A 23,532-nucleotide genomic window follows, 5' to 3' on the forward strand; every position below is an offset into this window, starting at 1 on the left:
TGGGGGAAAGGGGTGGGAGTAATGCTCTGACTATTGAACCCATACTGATTCCCTTATATCCAGTCTGCCTTTTGTCAAGCTGCTAAATTTATAAGTGACACCAACCACTATCTGACGATATCAAGGTGATTCATTAATAGTCAATTTCACTGGCAAGTTCAGTCATTTATATCCTTATGCAGTTTGTACAGCAGCTGATTCTTAAAAGTTCTGATCATATAGAGTAGGGTTTTCCACAGAATTTGATGGGATCCCATGACAGAATTAGAAGAAGAAAAAGTTCACTTGAAGAAAGCTAATGTTCTTTTTTATTTTTTTATTTCTTTTTATTTTTCCCAAAATTAGAATACAAAATAAAGAGAAAAAGAAGAAACAAACTAACAACTATCAGACACTAATAATAAAAATAAAAAAAATGATGTATACAAAAAAAGGATAATAAATAGCAAATATCTCATTCACACTGATAGTAAACATAAAAAATACCCTGGCTGAATGCTGCCAAATATATCAAAAGTATCTGATGCGTTATCCCCCCCCCTTACATAACAAGTCTCCAAATAGTTATAAACTTTCCCATCTATATTTGATATAAATACTATGATACATTAAAAAATGTCCCTGATGTGGAAATTTATTTATCTAGTAAGCCAGTCAACTCAACCTCTATTAGCGATATATATCCTTAATGGTTGCAAAAATGCGAATCCCGGGCATATTTGTTCAGTAATGCAATCCTCGATCTCTGGGATATATATATATATATATATATATATATATATATATATATATAAAACAGGCACCTCCAAGGTAACAGTAATTTACTGTAATTTTATTTAACACAGAGAAATTTCATAAATGGCTTCCAGTCTCTAATAAACTTATTGAATCCATTGTCTTTAATCAATGAAGTTAATTTTGTCACCTCTGCAAGTTGAATCCATTTTAAAGTCCACTCTTCAACAGTTGGCATTCCCTTTTACTTCCATTGCTTAGCATAAACAATCCTCATAACAGTCATCATGTAGAGAAATAATGTCCCACATTGTTTTTCTATCGATTTGTCCATAATACCTAGAAGAAAGGCTTAGGGTTTCATTAATATTTATATTTTAAATATTTTCAGCATTATCATTATTATATTTATCCAATATGATTTAGCATACTTACAAGACTACCACGTATTATAAAGTGTACCATATTTTCACCAATATTGAATACGAATATATACATTTTGATCATATTTTGTCAGAATTAATGTCAGTTCAGCATGGACAATGGAAAACTGGGTGTTATTATTTTGTGTTGTGTTTGAGTTTTTCTATTTGTCTGTTTAAAGAAATGCAACAAGAATACCAAATTATAGCACAGTCAAGGTCTTTGAAACATCAGTCGGTTTTAGAAATTTGTCTCAACATTCACAGATTACAGAAATTTTTGCAATCTCTCTTGTAAGTCAATATTGAATAGAGATGTTAGTGATAGTAATAATTTCTGGTCCTTGTATGCTGAATTTCCCATAAATGAAATAATAACATGAAGAATAACATTAATCAGTGCTGATCATTTTTTTTTGCTTTAAAAAACCCCAAACATTAAAAAGGGGGGACCTGTGAAATGGTCATAAGGCACCACAGACTAAAACATAGAGTGTCATCTGTACAGTTTACAAAGAGAAAAAGCTAGATTTTTACATCAGTCAAGAGCTGAAGAGAGGAAATCTAATCCACATATTCTGTCAATTACACATTACTGAATTCATTAACGTGGATAAAGATCCATAAAAATATCAAAAGATAAGCACATATTTTCTACATTAAAATCTAGAAATGCTTGATTTTAGTATTAACCTGTTTTTACTAGTTGGAAAATAAATAGCTAGATTTTTTTCCCTAGGCATGATTATGAGTTAAGAAAATGTATGGGTAATATCTAGATTCCAATGGATAGCGGTATTTAAAAAGTATTTGTAGAAGGAAGCATCGCTTAGAATTGTTCTATCTTTTTTACAGACCAAACAAAGACATTTAAATCAGAAGTAAGTTTTTCTTCTACTAACTTTGATGAAACATCAGTGAGTCTGTAACAATTAAACTATACAGGCAGACCAAAATAACTAATAATAATATAAATTTCTTAATTAATTAGTAATAACAATAACTCAATACACTACACATTTCTAAAAATGAAATATTTCAATTCATTTAGCCATATCAGAAACTTTAAAGATCATTCAGATCAAAAGTTGCTTTCCTGCCTATTACAGTAATAGCTGAAAAAGTAGGTAATAATGACAAAATAAGGAGGAGCAGACAGGATTTACTTCTCTGCAGAAGACAAAAATGAGGAGACATGTTTTTCCAAATGAAATGAATTTTACATGTGCTATTGCAATCATTACAATTTCAGAATTTACTGAATTTACTAAATGAATATAGAACACACAAAAACATTCATAACAAGAGTAGTCTTTTTTATTAGACATGGATTTGTATTAAAAGAAGTACAATTCAAACTGAAACACTTATGTTTTCTCTGAAAATTTTAGAACACAAATATTGCACAGGTCATATCTTATTTCTAATGCATTGAACTCTTCCATAGATTCAGCCAATTATTGTGTGTGCATGCACATAAAGACATACATACACACACATAAGCACACATAAATAATGCTGAAAAGGGCTTATCTATGTGTTCACTAAATGAACAGCAACTTGATGGCAATCATGTATATACAATATATATACAGAGTGAGTGTATCCATGTGTACAGATAGAAATATTAAACCTCCAATTATTGTAAAGCACAACTAAGCTTCAAAAATAATTCCAAATGAGTGCTTTGGCACTACCAGAGCACAACATTTCTCTATTGTTAATTAAAGCAACTCTTGGCTTTCAGATTTCCATGTGACCTTAAGGGGAAAAAACATGTTTAAGGGATCTACTCATTAAAGTTAGTGCAATGTTTTTCCGGTTCCACAGAGCCTGTTTTCTTATTGTTTTCTACTTTTTCTACCAGCAAAAAATGTTCGCCACCTAAGGTCATTTGGTAGTCAGTCAGGCAGCCTCTAAATCTATTAAATCAACTAATCAGTTAATATATTACTAACCATAAATACCACAGAACTACGTCAGTTGTATAAAATTGCTATGAATCAGGACATAAAACTCAAAATATAGATATTTTTATTAAAACAATCTTTCAAAAGTTCTAGGTCTATTAACGAAACTGCATAGAAACATGGCTTGTCCTGTGGGACAATTTGCTTTTTGCAAAACCACAAACTCCAACTGAAACTGAAAATAAGCAACTAGTAAAAATCCCTAATATATCTAGGAATAATCCTAGCTATCATAATTTCCTTAATTTCCAGGAAACCAGTTATTTTCCCACTCCCAGTCCAATCACATGAAGAAATAAGGCAGAAATCTTACAAATAGCGTGAAAGTGCCATTGGCTATTTCAACACTCAAACATTGAAAATTGTGAACCAAGTGATAAAAAAAATGTTTTAATCCTGCCATATATCCAGATTGGCTGGTTGTGTTGCAAACTGCAGCATCTGTAAACTATTTTTTGGGGGGGAAAATATAAGATTACAATTATTAAATGGTGCTAATACGGTATCTAGGTTGCAATAATTCAGATGATCTCTCGGCTTATCTGAAAGACCATTCACAGGAGAGATATAATTCTGTGTGGAAAAGATGGGTAAATTTTGTTCAGAACAAATATGGGATTAGAAAGTATTATTTAGCTTTTGAATAATTTATAGTGTAAAGTTGTTATGGTTAGATTTATTGATTTTAATGTATTGGAGTTAAAGTGTTTTTTTTATTTTTTTAGGATTTATGTATAGTTGATTGATGTTTATTTAATCTTTTTCTGTTTTTTTAGCTCTGTATTCAGCTCTGGGAAGGGGGGAGGGTTATGGGGGGATGGGGGGAGGGAGGGGGGAGGGATTTTATTGTAAAAAGTTTATAAAATTTTCAATTAAAAAAAAATAATAATTCAGATGATCTCTGTGTGGCAGTAAAAAAAGTAGAGAAAGCTCTAACTCTTGACTGCCATCCAGCTCTCTGTATTTTACAGCCTATGGAATGTATGCTTCAGTACTTCAAATTAAGTGAATACACAAGGGAGCAAAATTAGATATGGCATAAAATTTTTCACTATAAGCTATGCATTTTAAAAAGTAATTGATCCAGCAGGTCATGTGATTGTCATTGAAAATACAAAACACAGAGATGCTGTGGGCTTAATCAAAGATTACTCACTACTTAGAAACTGATGAGTATGTCATGAAGATGAAATATGTTACATTTGATGTCTACAGCAAATGCATCATTTTTATTTCCTATGAATGTCTAAGACAAATATGATGGTAAAGAGAGTCTGACAGATGCTGAAGATAATGTCTTTGGATCCATCAACATTGCATTTAAGAATATCCATTTCGATCTTCTGTGCTTCCAAATACAACTTTTAGATTTGGAGGGAAAATACATTGAAATATCACAGAGGGTGCGTGTAATGTGAAGGAAATGGAAAGGCCAAATGTCTTCTTTTTATACAGTATTGTATCACAGATTCTTTGGAAAGTCTGCATCTTCACTGAATTTTAAATACAAATTATATGTTTAATATGATATTTGGTTGTGCCTAAGAGATGGTCAGTTGGGATCACAGAAAACACTTTTCTATTACAAGTTTCAACCGCTTGCCTGCTAGAGTGACTGATGGCTTGTATCCTTGTTGCCTTTCCAAAGAAAAGGCAACCCTACCCAGCAAGGCTTGTGTGTGGGAGGTCAATGTATGTGGGAAGCCAAAGAAGCTAATCCAATCTCTAGCCCCAAACATGGTCATACTCTCTACAGTATATGTGACAGCAATCTATCCTTTCCAGTTTCTACATGTTCAGACACAGTTGAAGGGGATCTTTGTACATACACTAATAAAGATATGCAATCACATCTTGTGATGGTTTATCTTAGATGTTGGAAGTCTGACCACTGAGTAAGATGTCCCAGTTTTCATTTTCAGTATCTGCTTAATATTCCAGATAAGTTCCATGGAATTCAGCCAAGAACTTCAACCTGAATTTAGCCTTTCTTTCGTCAAGGTTTCATAAAAGAAGCCATCAGAGCAAAATAGAGAAACCTAGAGGTGGAAAGGAAAAAAGTTAATTTTGCTACCTCTATCTTTCCTTGCACCTATATTATATAAATAAAAGAAAATTAAATATAACTGAAAGCTTGAGAAGTTAACCAGACTATCTTGTTGGGGGGGGGGGGGAAAGGTAACAGACCCTACCTTCTTCCCAAAATTGAGCTCCAGAGATGAGTTTGCTTTTCAGCTGTAATAAAGAGAAAAAAGTTTAGAGGAGAAAAGCAAACTGAAGTTGTTCTATTAGTTCTAAAATAGTAGAAAGCAGGAAATGTCTTTTCCCCCCTACATCAATTTCCAAAAGTAAAGAATCTTATGATTCTTATTATATCTTCTCTTGCCAACATTTTCTTCTCTGGCCCCCATGTTTTTCTTTTTATCATGAGCATTGTTACAGTTTATGGCAAAGATTTGTGTACATAGTGGTATACAGCATTGTGAAAACACAAAATCATTAAATTAACTTAATGATAAGGAAATGTTTTCTCAGAAATAGATAATCCCAATGAAGAAAAGCAACAGCCTAACAATTATTATTATTAGGCTATTTTCTACAACTGGATACTGGCATGAACTGATGGAAAATATCAAGATCTCTTGGTTCTAAACCAAGCTGGTTTTCTTGAGAAAAAAAATAAAAATTTGAAGAGTAGAAAGTAATGTTTTCCTAACTATTATTCAAGAGAAACTATTTTTAAGCTACTTTGAAAGGTAATCAACATATACATAACTATTTCAGAAGATTGTGGATGAATATAAATGGATTGTTCCAGACTAATTCTTCTGTATAAATTGCATTTATGAAAGTGACTGAGATCTAGCAAAGAGCATTATTAATGAAGAGGAATTTACCTTCACTCCATTCCCATGCAATCCATCATCTCTTATATTGTTTCATAGGTTCACTCAGTTTTTTCTTTTAAAGAGCTACAAGGGCCAGGAGAAAATATACTTTTCTTTCCATTAGCATGAACTAATAGAAACCATGAATTCATCCCTATGTATCTTTATTATGCTTTCCCATAAAGTATATTAATATGGGAAAAGAAACATTAAAAAGAAACATAATAAAGGTCTCCCATAAATTTGAAAACAAAAAGGAAATGCAATTGTTATTTCCATTATTGAATTTGTTTTTGTTGGTGGTAAGGATGGAGGCAGGTTGGGGAGAAAACAATTGGCTGACCAAAAAAAGGGACAGATCAAAGGTATGATTTTCAGGGAGTCAGACTTATTCCTGGATTAAACTTTCAGCCTCTGTCTGAGATATCTAAAAAAAGAGAGGCAAGGAAGCTTCTTTATTTTGTTACAGTCAATGTTTGTTAACTATGTATATCTAGATTTAGGGAATTTTAACAGAACGTGCACCACAATAACGTGGACATTAACTTCAAAGGAGCTGGAAAATACTGAATAAGGACATTCAGGAATTATTTCTTCTGATACTAGCAGAATATTGATATTTTTGATATTTTTCAAGAGAGAAATATGGATTTGGAGGCTACTGAGGGAGGATTTTGCTTTGTTTTTTACAGGAAAGAAATCTGGCACAGGTAGTCCTCAATTTATGACTGGTCACTTAGCAACAATTCAAAGTCACAACAGACCGCCCCCCAAAACTACTTACAATACAGTTTCAAAGTCTGATGTCAGTGCCCCCCAACAATCATGTGAGTACATTTTGGGTTTCAGCAACTAGCATGCATTTATGGGTGTTTGCAGTCAAAGATACAGTATTACAGGCAGCCAATGCCCTGAGCTAGCAACAGATGCATAGAACTGGAAGAAAAAGGAAAAATCACCTGCTGCTGCTACATTCTGAAAGTTGTTTTAAATTCAAAGACATATAGACATGAATAAGGCCCCTTAATTACTTTTGCTAAATCTTCATTGCCCCCAGTCTCTCATCCCCAATTACCACAAGAAAACAATGATGTTATTACCTAGTTTGGGTAATGAAACGGATGCAAACAACCAAGTTTTGAGAGCACCAAGGACCCCTCATTTCAACCCTGGACTACATATATCTTTCTTTATTGATACAATGAAGAATAAAATCTGGCTGCCTTTTTCATTTTTTGCTGGCTGAAATGGTTTGATTACAGCCATGATTAAATTCCTAAGAGTAATTCCAGAGTAATTTTTTTGCGGTTTGTGTCTCATCTTTGCAATAGGACAAAATAACAATATAGGCTCCAATAAAATATTTTCTTTCAGAACTGCCAGATTCAATTAGCCAGAGAACAAACCTAAAGAATCTCTAAACAACTCTGTGAGGCCTCGATCCAGGCATACATTTAATCCAATATGTGAAGAGTAGTGAACTGCCCTTCCCAGAACAACTGGGCTGATCTCCTCCCCTTCACGGAAATAGCTTATAACGATGCAGTCCACAGCAGCACCGGATTTTCACTATTCTAAGTGGCAATGGGCCAAGACTTCATAGCCATTCCAGAACTGCCACAGACCATCCCCCAGAACACTTCCCTGGCAGACTGGATTGCTCAACTTCAAAGCACTTGGCCAGTGGTTCACAAAGCCCTGGAGGAGGCACATGAAACATACAAGAAACAAGTTGACAAAAAAACGCTCTAAGCCAAAGGACTTTAACATTGGGAACAAAGTCTATTTGTCCACCAAATACCTCCAGTCCAGACAACCCTCAAAGAAACTTGGATCTAAGTACACTGGATACTTTCCCATAATTAAAATCATCAATCCTATAACAGTACAATTAGACTTGCCCCCAAAACCTCAAACACATTCACTCACTTTACCACTGTAGCTTGTTAAAGCTGGCAATCACTTCACCCTTGCGTCCTGCAACTAAATCATCTCCAACTCCTATCCTAATCAAAGGAGAGCAACACTTTGAGGTCAAAAAAATGAGGCCATAAAATGATCTCATTTTATGGCAGGATGCTAGTGAAGTGAAGCAAGCTGAAGTGTTTACATGGCAGACCTGACAACTAAGGAATCTCTAAGAAACTCTGTAATGCCCCCATTCAGGCATATATTTAATCCAACACGTGAATAGTCACCTTCCCATCCTCTCTTCTCTTAGTCACAGATGAAGAGGCAGTCTATATTTCCAATAGAGGTGAATATCTGTAGCTCGGGTATAGGATGAGGGTGAAGATTCCTTCTCTGAGCTTCTTCAGTGGATGTTATTCCACTGAAGATGTTACCTAGCCTAGTAATGAAACATTTAGAAACCAACCCACAACCTCGGAGAACGAACCTTCACTCTGAGGCAGTCTGTATGTTTAAGGAATGCTTGTTTGCTGTAGGAAAACTTCATGAACATTCATACATTTGCCAAATGAAGGCTTCCAGGTTAGATGTAAATAATCACATGTAGAGATTCACTACAAAAAAAATTAACAATCATCTTGTAAGCCCAAAGTCTATATCTTTTCTTATGTTATTAATGCGAATATATGAATTGTCAAGTGATTAAGCAACTGTGGTCCAGTTCTGAGCTGCTGCAAAGCTTCATATGAATTTGATATATACATTTCTGGTGGAGTTGAAGCTGGAAGATAAAAAAATAACATTGCAGCCATCATAATGAGATCTTATACGCAGATACAGTAAACTTTTTCTGTCTGTTCTTTTGATATGGTTAGCTGACATTGTAAAAAATGATCTTTTACCTAGTGCAGTGGTTCTCAACCTGTGGGTCGGGACCCCATTTGGGGTCGAATGACCATTTCACAGGGGTCGCCAAACAAGGCTGTCTGCCATTCCCCCCCTTTTCTTTGGCCACGCCCCTGGCACCCGGTGATGTATAAGTGGTTGGGGGTCACCACAACATGGGGAACTGTATTATGGGGTCGCTGCATTAGAAAGGTTGAGAACCACTGACCTAGTGACTCAGAAAAGAAAACATATTTTCTTGGGGGAAAATAAGGAGGGTTAAAATTTTATCGTGAAAGGGGGGAATATGTTTATTCTTTGTAATTTAATTCATTAGTTACATAACCTGACCAAGCTGACTAGTAGGACCATTAATTTTCCATATTATACATCTCTACATGTCCTTTTTAAAATTCATTGTCTTTTAGTGATGGATGAAGTAAGAACACTGCAATATTATAAGAAACTTGAATGTGTTTTCCCAGATGTTTTCATTTAAGACAGCAGAATAGCCAATATAAAACAATCCATCAAAACCTATATATGTTCAGATCTATGATTATTGAACCTGTGCCACATTAAACAGCTTTAATGAATTCAGCACTGCAATGGAATAAGTCTGCAGACTTTAACCTATAATACTTTGCTTGGGAATAAACTTTACTAACTTCATGGAAATTTAATTCCAAGTAAATATGGACTCAGCTACAATGGCAATGAGTGTACCACTGGAAACCTGGAAAGACAGATCGTGGTGGAAAAAAATCTATGCAGTATGGTCAGTAAGAGTTGACATTGACTTGAAGGCAGATAATCAATCAAACAAACAAACAAACTCACACAAATAGAAAATCAAGTTATAACAAAGCTACAGGATACTTTTGTCCAGAAGATGATCATTATCCTTTAAAATAATGTTTAATCAATAACTTTATAATATTTTTAAAAGTTTCCCAAAGGGGGTGAGATAGTGACACTGAATTGTGGGGTGCTCATCCACTTTTGATTCTTGCTCATGACTCATACCTTAGTTACCTCATGTTTGATTACTGTAATGTGATCTTCATAGGGCTGCCCTTTGGAAGCTGAAGCTGGTCCAGAATGCAGTACCACACATTTGTTGGTGCTTCTTATTACGCTCATGCTCCATCAGCTGCACTGATTCCCACGAGGCTTCTAAGTATAATTCCAGGTGCCAGTTATGACCTATACAGCTTTCATGGCATAGGGCCAGGCTAGTTGCTGGACCACTTTTGTCCTATTGTTTCTTCTCATCTCTCCTGAACTAATAAAGAAGGCATCCTCCAGATCTCTTCTGTTGGACTCTTGGAGGTGTAGCAGCATCTGCCCTATGGCATATCCCTGGAGACTGGGATGGCCCCAGCCCTGACAACCTTTCTACTAGTGTTGAAGATCCAGCCTATTGAAAAAACAAAGTCTACAGTGGCTGGCTTTATATATGCAATAGAAATGTATAATTGTTTTAATTATAGCATGTTTGAGATCATTGATGATTATGTGGTGAGAACTAACAAAAACCTGTGATTGGCATCTTAATGGAAAAATAAAATTGATCACTGCAGTAATATATAATAGCGCGATCACCGTGGTACTAGCAATTTATGACTGGTCGCATCATATAGACCAGGGTAACAAAAAAAAAAAAAAAAGTCGGCCATCGCATAACTGGGTTCACACGACCCGTTGAAACAGAATGCGGTTGCTCGGTTATAGTTCTGGCAGCAACTTGGTTTTGACAGGAATTCCCTCTCCCCCCCCCCCCAACCTTCCAAATTTAGAGAGGGGGAGAGGAGGGGGTTGATCCAGCCGCTCCCTCGCTCGCTCTCTTTCGAGCAGTGGAGGTGGAGAGTCCCAAAGCCAGCCAGCCAGACGGAGACGGGAGGCTTTACAAAGTCTTTTTGGAGGAAACGCCGCCAGAAGCCACTTCCTGTCAACTTGCGCTGCTGCGCGCCTTGAGCCCGAACTTTCCCCGCGCCGCCTCGGACTGGAGCGGCCGCGTGTCTCCCTGCGCGGCGGGAGCGCTTCTCTTTCGGGACGCACCAAACGGTGGGTGTATTGAAGGAAAGCGGGCGTCCCTTGGAGCCGAACTTTCGGCGCTTTAATTTTGCCAGCCCGGGAGAGGCGCGAGATGGGAAGGCGGAGGAGAAGCAGTGCCTAAAGCAGAGGATGCCGCCTCCGCCCCCTCTTTTTATTTTGTGGAAAGATAGTGAAGCAAACGAGCTCTTCTCATAGCAGCTAAGCCGAAGAACTCCGAGTTGAAATGTTCCGCCTTGGAGTCGGTTTAGCTGTAAAAGAGGCAGGCAGCTCTTACGCCCACTTAACCGTACTCAAGTCTTTATTTTGTCTGCAATTAGGAGAACAGAAATTTCTGATTTCTGGCCAGATTCGACCTTCGGGAAGAGCTGTAGGCTTGACTTGTGTCAAGGAGCCGAGAGAGGCTGGTATTGGCCGGGGGGTGGGGAAGCGCAGAACAACTGGAGAAAGGCTATGTAATCTCTCCCCCCCCCCTCCAAAGTTCTTCTGCCGCTGCTTTTTGAGCCGCTTCTTCCTCCCCTTCCCAACACCTTATGTTGCCCACCTGCGGGGATGCAGGCATGACGGACTGGCTTTGATCTCACTGCTGAGATCCAACGTCCACCCGGAACAATATAATGTTGAACTGAATGGGTCTTTCAAATTAGCCCTTCCCCAACTTGGAACCCCTTGGGAGTATTGTACTACAAATCCCATCTCAGTCAGCCAGCGGAATGGGAGTTGCAATACAGTGCATCCGGAAACCGACACGGGTTGGCCACGCAGTTAACTTTTTACCTTGAAGTACTGAAATTCTCAAGGAAAACAATCTCAGTTCTCTTCAAATTGGAAGGCTCTTTTTCTCGTGTATTAAATGGGTGGGAGGGCGGAGGGGGTTTATGTTTTTTTTCTGAAATGAACCAGCTTCTTAAAAGTAAAAAAAAAAATGATTCTAACATCTCTTTTCTCTTAGGCATTTAAACTGGAACAGGATAAAAATTATGTGATTTGTGAATGTCTTTTGAGTTCTATGAGTTTCTGTATTATGTGTTTAAAAATATTTATTCAAAAAAAAACTTTATTATGTCTTTGCACTCTGGAGTTTATAGAAACTTAAAAAGAAATAAACCCATTGCTTAGCCAAATAAAACCCCCATGTGCCTGGATTTACATCAGTCAGTATTTTAGTTCTAAAGAATAAATCTATTTAATTTGAATGGAAGTCCAAAATTTACATACAAATTTAGTCCACATCCAGAAATGCATAAACTAGCAACTAGATGGTAATTATAGATTACAGTTTGTAGATTACAGTTTGAATCACTTTAAGTATAAATGAAATCCATTTGAAATTTGTTTTTGCTCTAGTCCTGCTCCACACCTTTTGAAGTACAACCATCAACATATTACTAAAAGAGTAGCTGAGTATTTACAGCTGTCAGAGTTGCGCATCTTTGACTTAGCAGTAAATATCACATCATTCAATTTTCAACCACTGTCATTATTGGTTTTGCTGAAATATTTCATTACATTAAATTAATGTTAGATTAGAAAAAGTCCAATTTTCTTTGCAGTGTACACATGGGTACAACTAACATTCAGAAATTAAGTTCCAAGCAGGCACATATAGCTGTACTGTGTACTATGACAAGATAGTCATGTCTTAAAATCCATTTATTTCAGTGGGGTTTAAGTCAAGTAATCTTTATTGAATCTAATTTAATATCTTTAAGACATTTTGGTTTTATTTTTTGGTTTAATTTTGGTTTTATTAAAGCCAAGAGAACTCAGCCAAATGAAAATACAACCAATGTGTTGATTAAGAAATTCAAGTCTCCTCAGCCATGGAAGCTCACTGAGGGACTTTTGTCCAGTCACTCTCTGTCAGTCTATCTGCCTCACTGGGTAGTTGCGTGGTAAAATTGGAGTATAAAATACACTGTAATATCTGGTGCTGCTGAGAAAATCTGTGGTGTAAGTCTAAGAAACAATAATTTAAACAACAGATCATTGTTGAAAAGATATAGATAACCATTAGATGGCAGTACATAGAAAAACTTTTCTGCCATCCAGTGGCATAGGCAGAAAGGAACTAAGGATGTAATGTGTTGTGTCAAAACACAAATACCATGATTTATATATTATATCAGATGTTGTGACACAAGTATGTAATTGCATAGTGTCAATATTGTAGATGTTGCTCCCTAAGAGTCCTTATGAGATTTGCATCCTTCATCTGATAACCTAACTTCTGCTTGAAATCAGTTTAAGATGGCAGGCATTTCTAAGTTTAAGGTGCCTTAGAAACAAATGCCACAAGGTGAGCAGTCATTCTGAATACTCATAAATGGGATTGTATTATAATTACATAAGTAAACCAAAGCTGGAGTTTACTGAGTCTTATTTAGTTTTCTTTAGTTAATAGTACTGCAGCAGCACAGAATTTAAGAAATAACATACTGTTTGGGGATTATGGGACTTGTAGCCCAATACCCTGTTGAAGAAAGCTGTCTTAAACAAAAGATATACATATATTTCAGTACTTACAGAGTTCAAATAATGGAAAGAAATCACAATAGTCACCTACCACTTCAGTCCAAAGAGCTTGAATAAGTAAAGAAACACTACTTCCTATATGAGCCCGTAACTGTGGATATCAAGATTATGATGGATCAGGCAAATAGAAGGAACAATTAATTAGATGATATTAGGGAAGACAAGGGAAATTTCTGCAGAAGTATGCAAAATGCAGTGGCTCAGAACATGGATTGTTAGAGAGAGTGAAATGGTGAAGGGAAGGTAGTTGATCACATTAAAATTTTTCTGTTGTGTGTGAATGTCAGGAAACAGGAAAGATTTTTCTCTCTTGCTTCTTTAGGTACTAACAATTGGCACTGAAGCATAAATTGTAAAGCTAGTAATATACTAAAACGATCCATTCAAACATAAAACCCTGATTAGAGTCACATAAAAGTTATTCCATGTGTTATATTCATCACTTTCTACAGATTGCTCTGGAACTTGACCTTATATCTCTGAAGTAAGGCATAATCACCTGTGATATTGACTAATATGAAGGTGAAAAGGGCAGGACATAACCCAACCAGGTCCTGCATGTTTACCTAAGATTAATTCCCACTCTTTAGAAAGAATATAGGATTTTGTATAGAAGTTGACCAGGCTGAGCCTGAGGGAGGTGTCAGACCAACTCATCAGTCTCAAGTTCCACACCCACAAGAGATTTAAGTCAAGTCCACCTTGAATTGTGTTGAGTCTTATCTACCTCCAATTTGCTTTGATTGTTAATACAGGTAGTTCTTGACTTAAGACCACAATTGAGCCCCAAATTTCTGTTCCTAAACAGAACATTTGTTAATGTTGCTCCATTTTACTACCTTTCTTGCCACAATTGTTAAGTGAATCACTGCAGTTGTAAGTTAGTAACACCATTGTTAAGTGAATCTGGCTTTCCCATTTACTTCGCTTGTAAGAAATTCACAAAAGGTAATCCCATGATGTCCCTGGGACACTGCAACCATCATAAATATAAGTCAGTTGCCAAGCATCTGAATTTTGATCATGTGGCCATGGGGATGCTGCAACAGTTGTAAGTCTGAAAAATGGTCATAAGTCAGTGCCAGTGTAACTTTGAACAGTCACTAAATGTACTGTGGTAAGTTGAGGACTTTGTAATTCAGATTCTTGAAAAAAGCTATATATTCATATATCTTGCAATAAAGCTATATATTCATTTCAACTGCCTAGATTTTTGATTTCCTGTGCTTGACATTTTGTTTTCTGATTATCTATTTTAAAAATAAAAACATGTCTCTTTTTGTTTAACCGAATAGAAGCTTTGATTATAGTGCTAGTACTACAACATAAACATTATTTTTCTTTGTAGGTTTTTAAGTAAAACATATTTTCTTGATTTTGAGGATTTAAAAAAATGGAAACGTTTCATTTTTGGATAACCTTGGCACTTTTTGCAACTGGATCTGTCATCAGTGAAGGTTCAGAAAGAGACTTTTCCAGCCTGAATGACTCTGGAACCTCTGCCATAGAAATGGAAGATAAATTAATTATTCCTGCCAGTCAACCCAACACTAACAAGAGTAATTGTACAAGCCGTCCCAAAATAGATAATACTTTTAAATATATCAATACAGTAATTTCTTGTGCGGTATTCATCATTGGGCTTGTCGGAAATGCAACTCTTCTGCGGATAATCTACCAGAACAAATGCATGAGGAATGGACCCAATGCACTGATAGCTAGTCTGGCCTTGGGAGATCTCATCTACATCATCATAGATATCCCTATCCATGTATATAAGGTAATATGCCATGCTATGCTTTATATAGTTTTTACAGCATTATAATGTGTAACAATAGTTTTGCATACATAAATTATTCTTGTTTCTTATGGCCATTGGAGGAATATGTGTAAAAAAAACTTTTTATATGAGACAGACTTTTAAATACTTAGCAAGTGAACAAGTGAACTTGAAATTCATTGTGGTTAGGGTGAACATGAAAGTCTTATGTTGCACATATGATGCCTGTTTCATATATGTTAACTGATGCCCAATGTACACATTTTCTTCAATGTGGGAGAATGTGGGCATATGATTAGTATTTAGTCTGTGGCAAATAAGTCATTTGCATTTCACTATAAACATAACAGTGTTTCAAGTAAAGTGAGTTACTTAATATTAGCTAAGAAAGTACTTGTAACACGCCTTTTTTTTTAGAACAGAGCTTTCTGTGGTAAGAAATGTATGCGAATCAGTTCTTACTAACAACACAAACAATACTCTCCTTTATTGTTATGCACAGAATGAAATGGCTTGGAGAGGACAAGCAGATGGTGAGGGATGAGTTCTGTATCTAACGTTACTGATGTCTTGGACACATTTCAATCTATTTATAGTTATTTAGTTATTTTGGTTCTGTATTGCTAACCACTTTCATGCTAAATGTCATTGATTTTTTGTTACTGTGTTATTCAGAGCTTATAATTTTATCTATCATGCTATTTAAAATATATATGACAATTCTGAATGTTCATGGATTGTGGATTATCACTATGGATGACATTCAGATGACTCACTTTCATACATCAGAACTTAGTATAGCCAGGGAACATCTTCACAATTATGCTGCCGAATTGGAAAAGGTAGTTTGGATTTTTTTTTTTTTTCATTTTTAAGGTTTTCACCTTTATTTTCCAACAAACATCCCATATTTTTTTTTCTGGCACACAGAATCTTAGCTTTCTGTTCTTTATTTCACCAGGCAATAAGAGACAGCAATAGCTTCTTTCTTTCTTTCTTTCTTTCTTTCTTTCTTTCTTTCTTTCTTTCTTTCTTTCTTTCTTTCTTTCTTTCTTTTTCTTCCTTTCTTTCTTTCTGTCTTTCTTCGAAGTTGAAGAGTTGGGTGGACAGTAAAGCATATTTACAAAGATATGATTGTTTCCTTACATGGTCTTTGGGGCTTGGAAGAATAGAAAAAGAAAGGAAAAACACTGCATATAGCACTTGCTGATGGTGTTCTACAGTGTAAGGAATCTTCAAAGTTGCAAGACCTTAAACTAAGATATATTTCACAACATTAATAGTTGAGTTTGGGCTTTGGACTTGTTGCCTTTAAAGCCATAATATATCCCTGTCTAAATATTTAGAGATATCTAATATGAAACTATTCGGGTAGGCAATTATCTGGAAGTTTGGAATTTTTTTAGGATTTATATATAATTTGTTATTTAATGAACTAAGTTTCATCATAATTTTTTATGATTTCTTTCTTTTGTTTATATCTTTAAAATTTTATGACTTATGGATGAAATAAAAGAACTTTGAATATATTTGTGTATAAATAGTACTCAATATAGCAGTCTACTGTAGGATAATTAAATATTGCTATTTAGAAAGCAGACATGTTAAAAACCGCACATCAGATCTGTATTTGGAAACAATATCATGAGACACAGAAGAGAAATACTTTCTCTTGTGAAAAAATAGTATTCTTTGGGGCATAGGAAGTTTGGCCTGTGACCAAACTTTAGAGATGAGATCAATACGGAAGAAAATTTTTATGTATATAATTCTAAATTGAATCAGAATCACATAAAGAGGCAAAGGATTCAACTCTCTTTTATTATGTCACATCAAGAGTTCTCACAACTGATTTTTAACAAGTAAAAGAGAAATATATCAGCACAATCATTGGCTTAATGCAGAACGTAACATGCTTGTTTATTGTAAGAAATTTGTTACTACAGAAGGATCTTTAATACTTATGTGGTACAGTATAATTAATGTAATTTTTAATATTGGCTCTTGTTAAAATATAGACCATCTATGCAAAAACTGGATTGTATGAAAATTGATATATTACTTACTCTTTATAGTGAAATAAAAAACTTCACTATTCAAAATCTTCCAAATATTTCTTATTTTAAACCCACTGTAAATAGTGTGTCCTAATTTTCATACAAAGTTTTGTAGCTTTCATTTACTTTACTTTTTGAGCAAATATTCTATTTCTAATATTCATTTCATAGCTTTTTTCATGCATGTAGCCAATGTTTATTATTTTAGGCATGAAGAGTCTATTTTTGTATAAAGAATATGGTTATCTTTGTTTCAAACTAACACTTCCAAGTTATCAGAACTGGCATACTGTAGTTCTTATTTATGATGTGTTCATGTCCAAGTCTGAAATTAGCTGAAAATTACTTGAGGGGCTGGGAAGCATTTAAGGTAAAATTGATCTCAGTTTTTCCATTTCTTTTTGCTATTTCTTGGTCCTTACAGTTTAGGAACCTAATGGTTATTTCTCCCGATCTTCCAAAACTCAAGATAATATTGGCTTCTGGGTTTTGTTTTGTTTTGTTTTTGTTTTTATTAAAAGTTTTTTGAAGTTTTACAGAAGAAAAAAGGAAAATCCCCCTCCCCAAACCCTCCCCACCCACCCCAACCCTCCCCCAACCTTCCCAGAGCTGAATATAGGCTTAATTAAAACTTAAAAAAAAATTAAACACGTGTAAACCATAAGCAATTAATTACAATAATTAAACAAATTATAAAATACTTTAAGACCAATATATATATATAAAAAATTTATATCTAGAAATACACTACTTATCTAGAATTTTCATTCAATCTCCATAATATCATACTTATATTATATAAAATCTATCCCTCTTTCTTTGTCATCAAATCACAATCATTAGACACATTATAAAATACTCTGAACATTTTCTAATATAATACTTATATTATTTAAAATTTATCCATCATTCTTTATAAACACCCTCAAAAACACACATATAAACATTACTTATAACATTAAAATTCCCTTATACATAAATATTGGCTTCTGGTTTTATGACCTTCCTATAGTTTCATTTGTTAGCATGAGGTTTTGGTTGTAATCTAGATTGTTTTCTTTATAGAACATGGTTTCCTCTGCAATTCTCTGGGTTTTTCCCAGTATGGAAAGGATAAAATTTTTAACTTCAGTCTGCTGATTGGGCATACACATTGCCTCACAAGCTTTAGCCTTTATGGATTTTAAAATCTAAAATCTCATTGTGGTAGGAGGATGTGATATTTTGAAAACGGGTCATTTTGAGAGAGGGGAAAGGCTATTGTTCCTCTGTTCTGTGATATCTACTAAGACAAAAAGTCTCCTAAACCTTCACTGAACTGATGAAGGTTTAATTAGTTTAATTAGTTTCCGCTTAGCATAAAAAGGCTGAAGTAAAGTATTACTTTGATAATATGTGTTCTATTGCACCTCTCTTTTATTTTCTATAGTTCTTTTTTTTTCTTTTTTGTTTGGTGGCAGAGAATTGTGTAGAAACAAAAAATAAAACCTAATCTCTCTTGCCTTATTTTTGTTGCTTTACATAATATTGCTTTATATAATATTTTTATGCCTGGTTCAATTTATGTATTTCAACTAAGAAATAAGATATACTTTTTAAAAGTAGAATTATGGATTAATTAATGCATAAACCAAGAATACTTCTTTAATATCCCTTAATCGGGCAATTGTTCCAGTAGGTTCATAGACATTTTAGCATACCCACTTGCCCTTCAAACATTGAATCAGAGTTGGAAGAGGCTCGTAACTGCCATCTATTCTACCTCTTGCCCAGTTCAGGAACTGAGAGCTAAACTGTACAACCTTTGCTTGAAGATCTGCAGATGAGGTGACACTTCATTCTGTTAATTTTTTGTCCCATTGTTTGTCCTATTGTCCCATTTTTTTGTCCCATTGTTCTACTATTAACAGCTTTCTGCCAATGTTCAAGCAAACTCATCAAGCCTAGTTGAAACAGTAGCATCCTTTGCTTTCTTGTATGAGTTGTAGCTGTTCAGGTATTGAAAGTAGTATTATCATGTGCATCTCTTGTACACACTTTTTCTTTATTTTAATTTGACTTTTGTCTTTTTATTCTTTTCCCTTCCCAGCATGACTCTTTTTCTTTAGGAATTATCTTAATCAGTTTTTTTTTCTTTTTTTGCCTTTTTCCCCTTGCCAGGCCAATAAAAACATCCCTACTTTTTTATCCATGGACTTTACAGATTAGTAGGATTGTGCAAGTCTTAAAATTCCCAAGAGTTTTAATTGTTATAAAGCTTTTTTTAAAGTAATTCTACATGTTCTAAAACATCTCTTTTGAAGAATTTCTACAGGTGTAAAAAAATAGTACATTTGCTATATATATATATACACACAGGGAACTTATGGCAGTTATCACTCAGATATTTTACTACATGTTGCTAATAAGCACATTTAATATTTTTCCAAAATTGTTAAATAATACAGTGCAACTTTATATGCACAAGAAATTATTACATTGTACATGGGTGGCTACAAATATAATTTACAGTATTTTTACTCAAAAGTTCCACTACTGTATTTTCAATGAGGCTTGACTTTCTGTTAAATTATAATGGTTTTATCAAGATTTTTCTTATTAAGATATTTTCTCTTTAAATTCATGGAAAGTTGCTTAGTGTGCTTTGTATGAAGAATATCCCACTTAATTTCAGTGAAAATCTCATACTGAGCAAACTGGGCAAAAGACTAACAGATAATAAAATAATTCCTAATTCTTCTACTCATGTTTTATTTCATTCATCTCTAAGAAGATATATGGCATACTCAGCAGTTCTGAAGAAGTGGTTCAGTTGGAATTGAATTTAGATGGAAACATATGTAAGGAATATCTGCTGACGTTGAATGAGTTCAGATCTGAATTCAATGGTTCGCAAGCTAGGCTATTGTAAGAAACTATGGATGGACTAGCTAGCCATTAAGATCGATATAGCCTGGGAAATGAATAAACCCTCATCTCTTGAAAAAAGAAGAAAAAAATTCTCAACTGCCATCACCATATTAGGAAGATGCTAGAACGCATAATAAACAAGTTGTTTTGAAAACAATTATTAGTTTGTGATTTCTTTAGTAGCTTGTGGGAATAATTTGTCTTTATATTCTTATTATAAGGTTGATTAAATATGAGTTGCATGTAAGTTTATTAGGTGAATGCACAACTGTCTGGAAAGCCAAACTTAAATGATATCAAACTGGAGAGATATAGCAAGTAATCCATGAACTGGAGTGATATTTCAAAGTTATAAAATTTCCTTTTGGGATATTTTCAATATTTTAATTAATGATTTAGATGATGAGAAAGAGATAGTTTCAAATTTGCAGATGGCACAAATTACAGAAGTAGGTAAAAATAATAGATAAATTTACACAAGTGTAGTGCAGGTTCTTCATCAGAAAGGGAAATAATATAGCCAGCTGCTATTATCTGGCCTAGTAATAATACTTGTAAAAAATGATGTTGCAATAATAGATTATCACAACATGAACAAACATTGTAATATAGATTTTGGAAAAGAAGTTCCCAGATAATAATTATTCATAGTTTATGTATTCTTCATTGGTCAGACCAACCTTGAGTATTATGTCCACTTTTATCAGAATCAGAGGAACTGGAAGAGGTACTGTGAAGGGCATTGAGGATGGTTGGGATTGGTTATTAAATCATATAGGAAAAAGCATATTACATTTTTTCAGATAGTGAAAGGGTGTCACACACAAGGTCAAGACCTAATTTCAATTAGACCAGGGTGCCGAATATGGAATAAAGTTAATTAAAAGCAATTTCCAATTAAGTGTTATAAAAATGAACCACATGTAAAGGAGACAGCGATATCCTTTTTGCTGGATGTGTTTATGGAGAGACTGGACAGCCATCTGTTTTTCTTCAGGTGCTTGCACTGCCAGGGGATTCTGCCTAATGACATAAATGATCCCTTTGGAGAAATGGTCTTTGTGAACATTCATATCTTAATTAATATTTGATATTGACCTAAGCTTGCCTTTCTTTCTATATACCACTCTTCAATAACCATTTCCTTTCTTACAACTCTTCTTAACCCAGTAGATTTACTTACGCCATAAGTTTAAAAAAAATAGCATTCTTTGAAAGTAAATTGAACTCTAGCTGACCGAAGTTTTGGCATAAGAACAAACTTTAAGCTTTGTTTGGAAATCGTTTAGATACATATGTTTTGGGCCAGACTTCCATCCACATGGTTCTTATTAACTCATGGGAGTCATTTCTATCCCATTGACACAAATTTTAGATCACTTTTCCTGATTATATGCATGGATTTGGAAGAAAGTCAAGGAATGTGTGCACATGTAAAAATTATCATGAATGTTTTTAAATAATATTAATTAGAGATGTGTGGGTATGTGAACATAGGTCATAAGGAGATTCCTGCTGCATGAGGCCAGAAGCCTATCTAATCCAGCATTTTCAATTACTCAATGGCCAACTGAATGTATTTGAGTCACTGGCGGTCAAATGGCATATAAATTTAATTATTACCAATATTATATTCAGATGTACAATCAGCCAGATAATTAGATTGGATTTGGCATTTTTGTTCAACTATAGAGTCCTTCCCAAAAACTTGGAATGGACAGATGTTATATACACAACAATGTGGTATTGCAGTTGCCAGTTCTCTAGCTGATATTGTTCCTTATTTGCATCAGGTTCTTCCCAAGGACTAGAATGTGATAATGTTTCAGCATAGTATATTTGCGGATCCAAGCAGTGTGGGTTTTTTTGTAATTGACTGATGGAGATTTTAACAGTGCACAGATTTTCTAACTGTTGTCCCAGATTTTTTAATATGGCAACCAGTCTGCTGATAACCGCTGTTGGTTTATTCCATAATCTTTCAGTTTTGATTTTCAGCTCTTTGTACTTTGTTAACTGGTATGTTATGAGACAAAATTTTATTAGTCTTGATTAAAATAGCCCACAATATTTTAACCCACTCATTATCAACTGCTTTTTCAATGTTATCTTCCCTCTAATTTTTTATTACTGGTACATGATAATTTTTACAGATGTTCCAGTAAATCATTTGGGTGACTATGTTATGCTGTTGTTTATAATCAGTTTGTGCAATCCTGCAGGAGCTGAGTATATGATCTACTTACTGTTTCTTTTGCTTCTTTGCAGAATCTGCACTTTGAATCATTTGATGATTTTTCAATTCTGGCCTTGATCGAAATAGTTCAAATAACTTGAATTTTGAACAACCAGAATTAAGGCACAAAGTAGTGACAGTCCTTCTGCTGTCATTAGCAACCTGTCAGATCTTCTTTTAAAATTGTCTATACATGTTGCTATTCTATTATTTTTAACTATGGATGGTGCAAAAAAAAGGCTTTTGTTGATTTTTAATTTTTCTGCAATTAATTTCAGCAGATGTTCTAACCTTACTTGTCTATATCCACATAATCTATACCATGGTATGATTTATAAACCCCTACCACATCATCCCTTACATTTGTTCCAAGCTAAAAAGCTCCAAGAGCTGTGACCTTTTTTTTTGGAAAAGAAGCATCTACCCCCTAATCATGTTGGTTATATCATTGTATGAACAGTCTTTTTTATCCTTTCTAGTTCTGTACTTTCCTTCTTAAAATTCAGTGATTGGAACTATACACAATACTCTGAAAGTGGTCTCCTCATAGTCTTGTAAAAAAAACATTGTTATTTTAGCAGTTCTATTTTCTAATTTCCTGATTGAAGTTCATGTCCTAAAAAGAAAATTCGCTTTTTATACAGTAAGTGCACAAAGGGTGCAATTTATTTTCAATAAATAGAGTCCATAATAACTCTAAGATCTTTTTTTAATCAGTCACAGCCCATTCCAATCCTGTGCAGAAAAAAAAATATGAAAGCTGAGATTCCAAGAAATTAAATAGTAGGCCATATTTTACTTATTGCAAAATATAGAAAAAAATGCAGCACTATATTAATGGTGCCAGAATGCTGTTGTTTGGATTGATGTACTCCTATTAGAATTTCATTGAAGCACTGAAGAGTTGATTTCTTCTCCTCCTTCAATTTTATTCTTATTTTTTTCAGATACTTGATGCCCTGTAGAAACTTGAAATATTCATTCCTTACAGTGCTTGTTTCCTGGCCCTATTTTTTTTAATTTTACTTTTGGGTATTCTAGAAGGTTGTGCTCAATTTGCTGATTGAATACTTATATAGAGATAGTACTGTACATAAGGTTTGGCAATTAGATCATACTTTGTATACTTTATTTTGATACAAAAAAGA

At 34.4% G+C, this 23,532-nt stretch overlaps 1 protein-coding gene across 1 annotated transcript in view; it reads left to right on the plus strand.

The window, feature by feature from the left end:
- Positions 1-10,681: 10,681 nt before the first annotated feature.
- Positions 10,682-23,532, plus strand: part of EDNRA (endothelin receptor type A) — a 38,359-nt gene continuing 25,508 nt past the window's right edge. The window contains exons 1-2 of the mRNA XM_039355667.1: positions 10,682-10,878; positions 14,750-15,181. Of these exons, the coding sequence (XP_039211601.1) occupies positions 14,795-15,181 (387 nt within the window). The 5' untranslated portion in view covers positions 10,682-10,878; positions 14,750-14,794. The remainder of the gene's footprint in view (positions 10,879-14,749; positions 15,182-23,532) is intronic.

Source organism: Crotalus tigris, unplaced genomic scaffold (genome assembly GCF_016545835.1).
Source record: "Crotalus tigris isolate CLP2741 ecotype Arizona unplaced genomic scaffold, ASM1654583v1 scf7180000018716.860359, whole genome shotgun sequence".
Taxonomy (NCBI): Eukaryota; Metazoa; Chordata; class Lepidosauria; order Squamata; family Viperidae; genus Crotalus; species Crotalus tigris.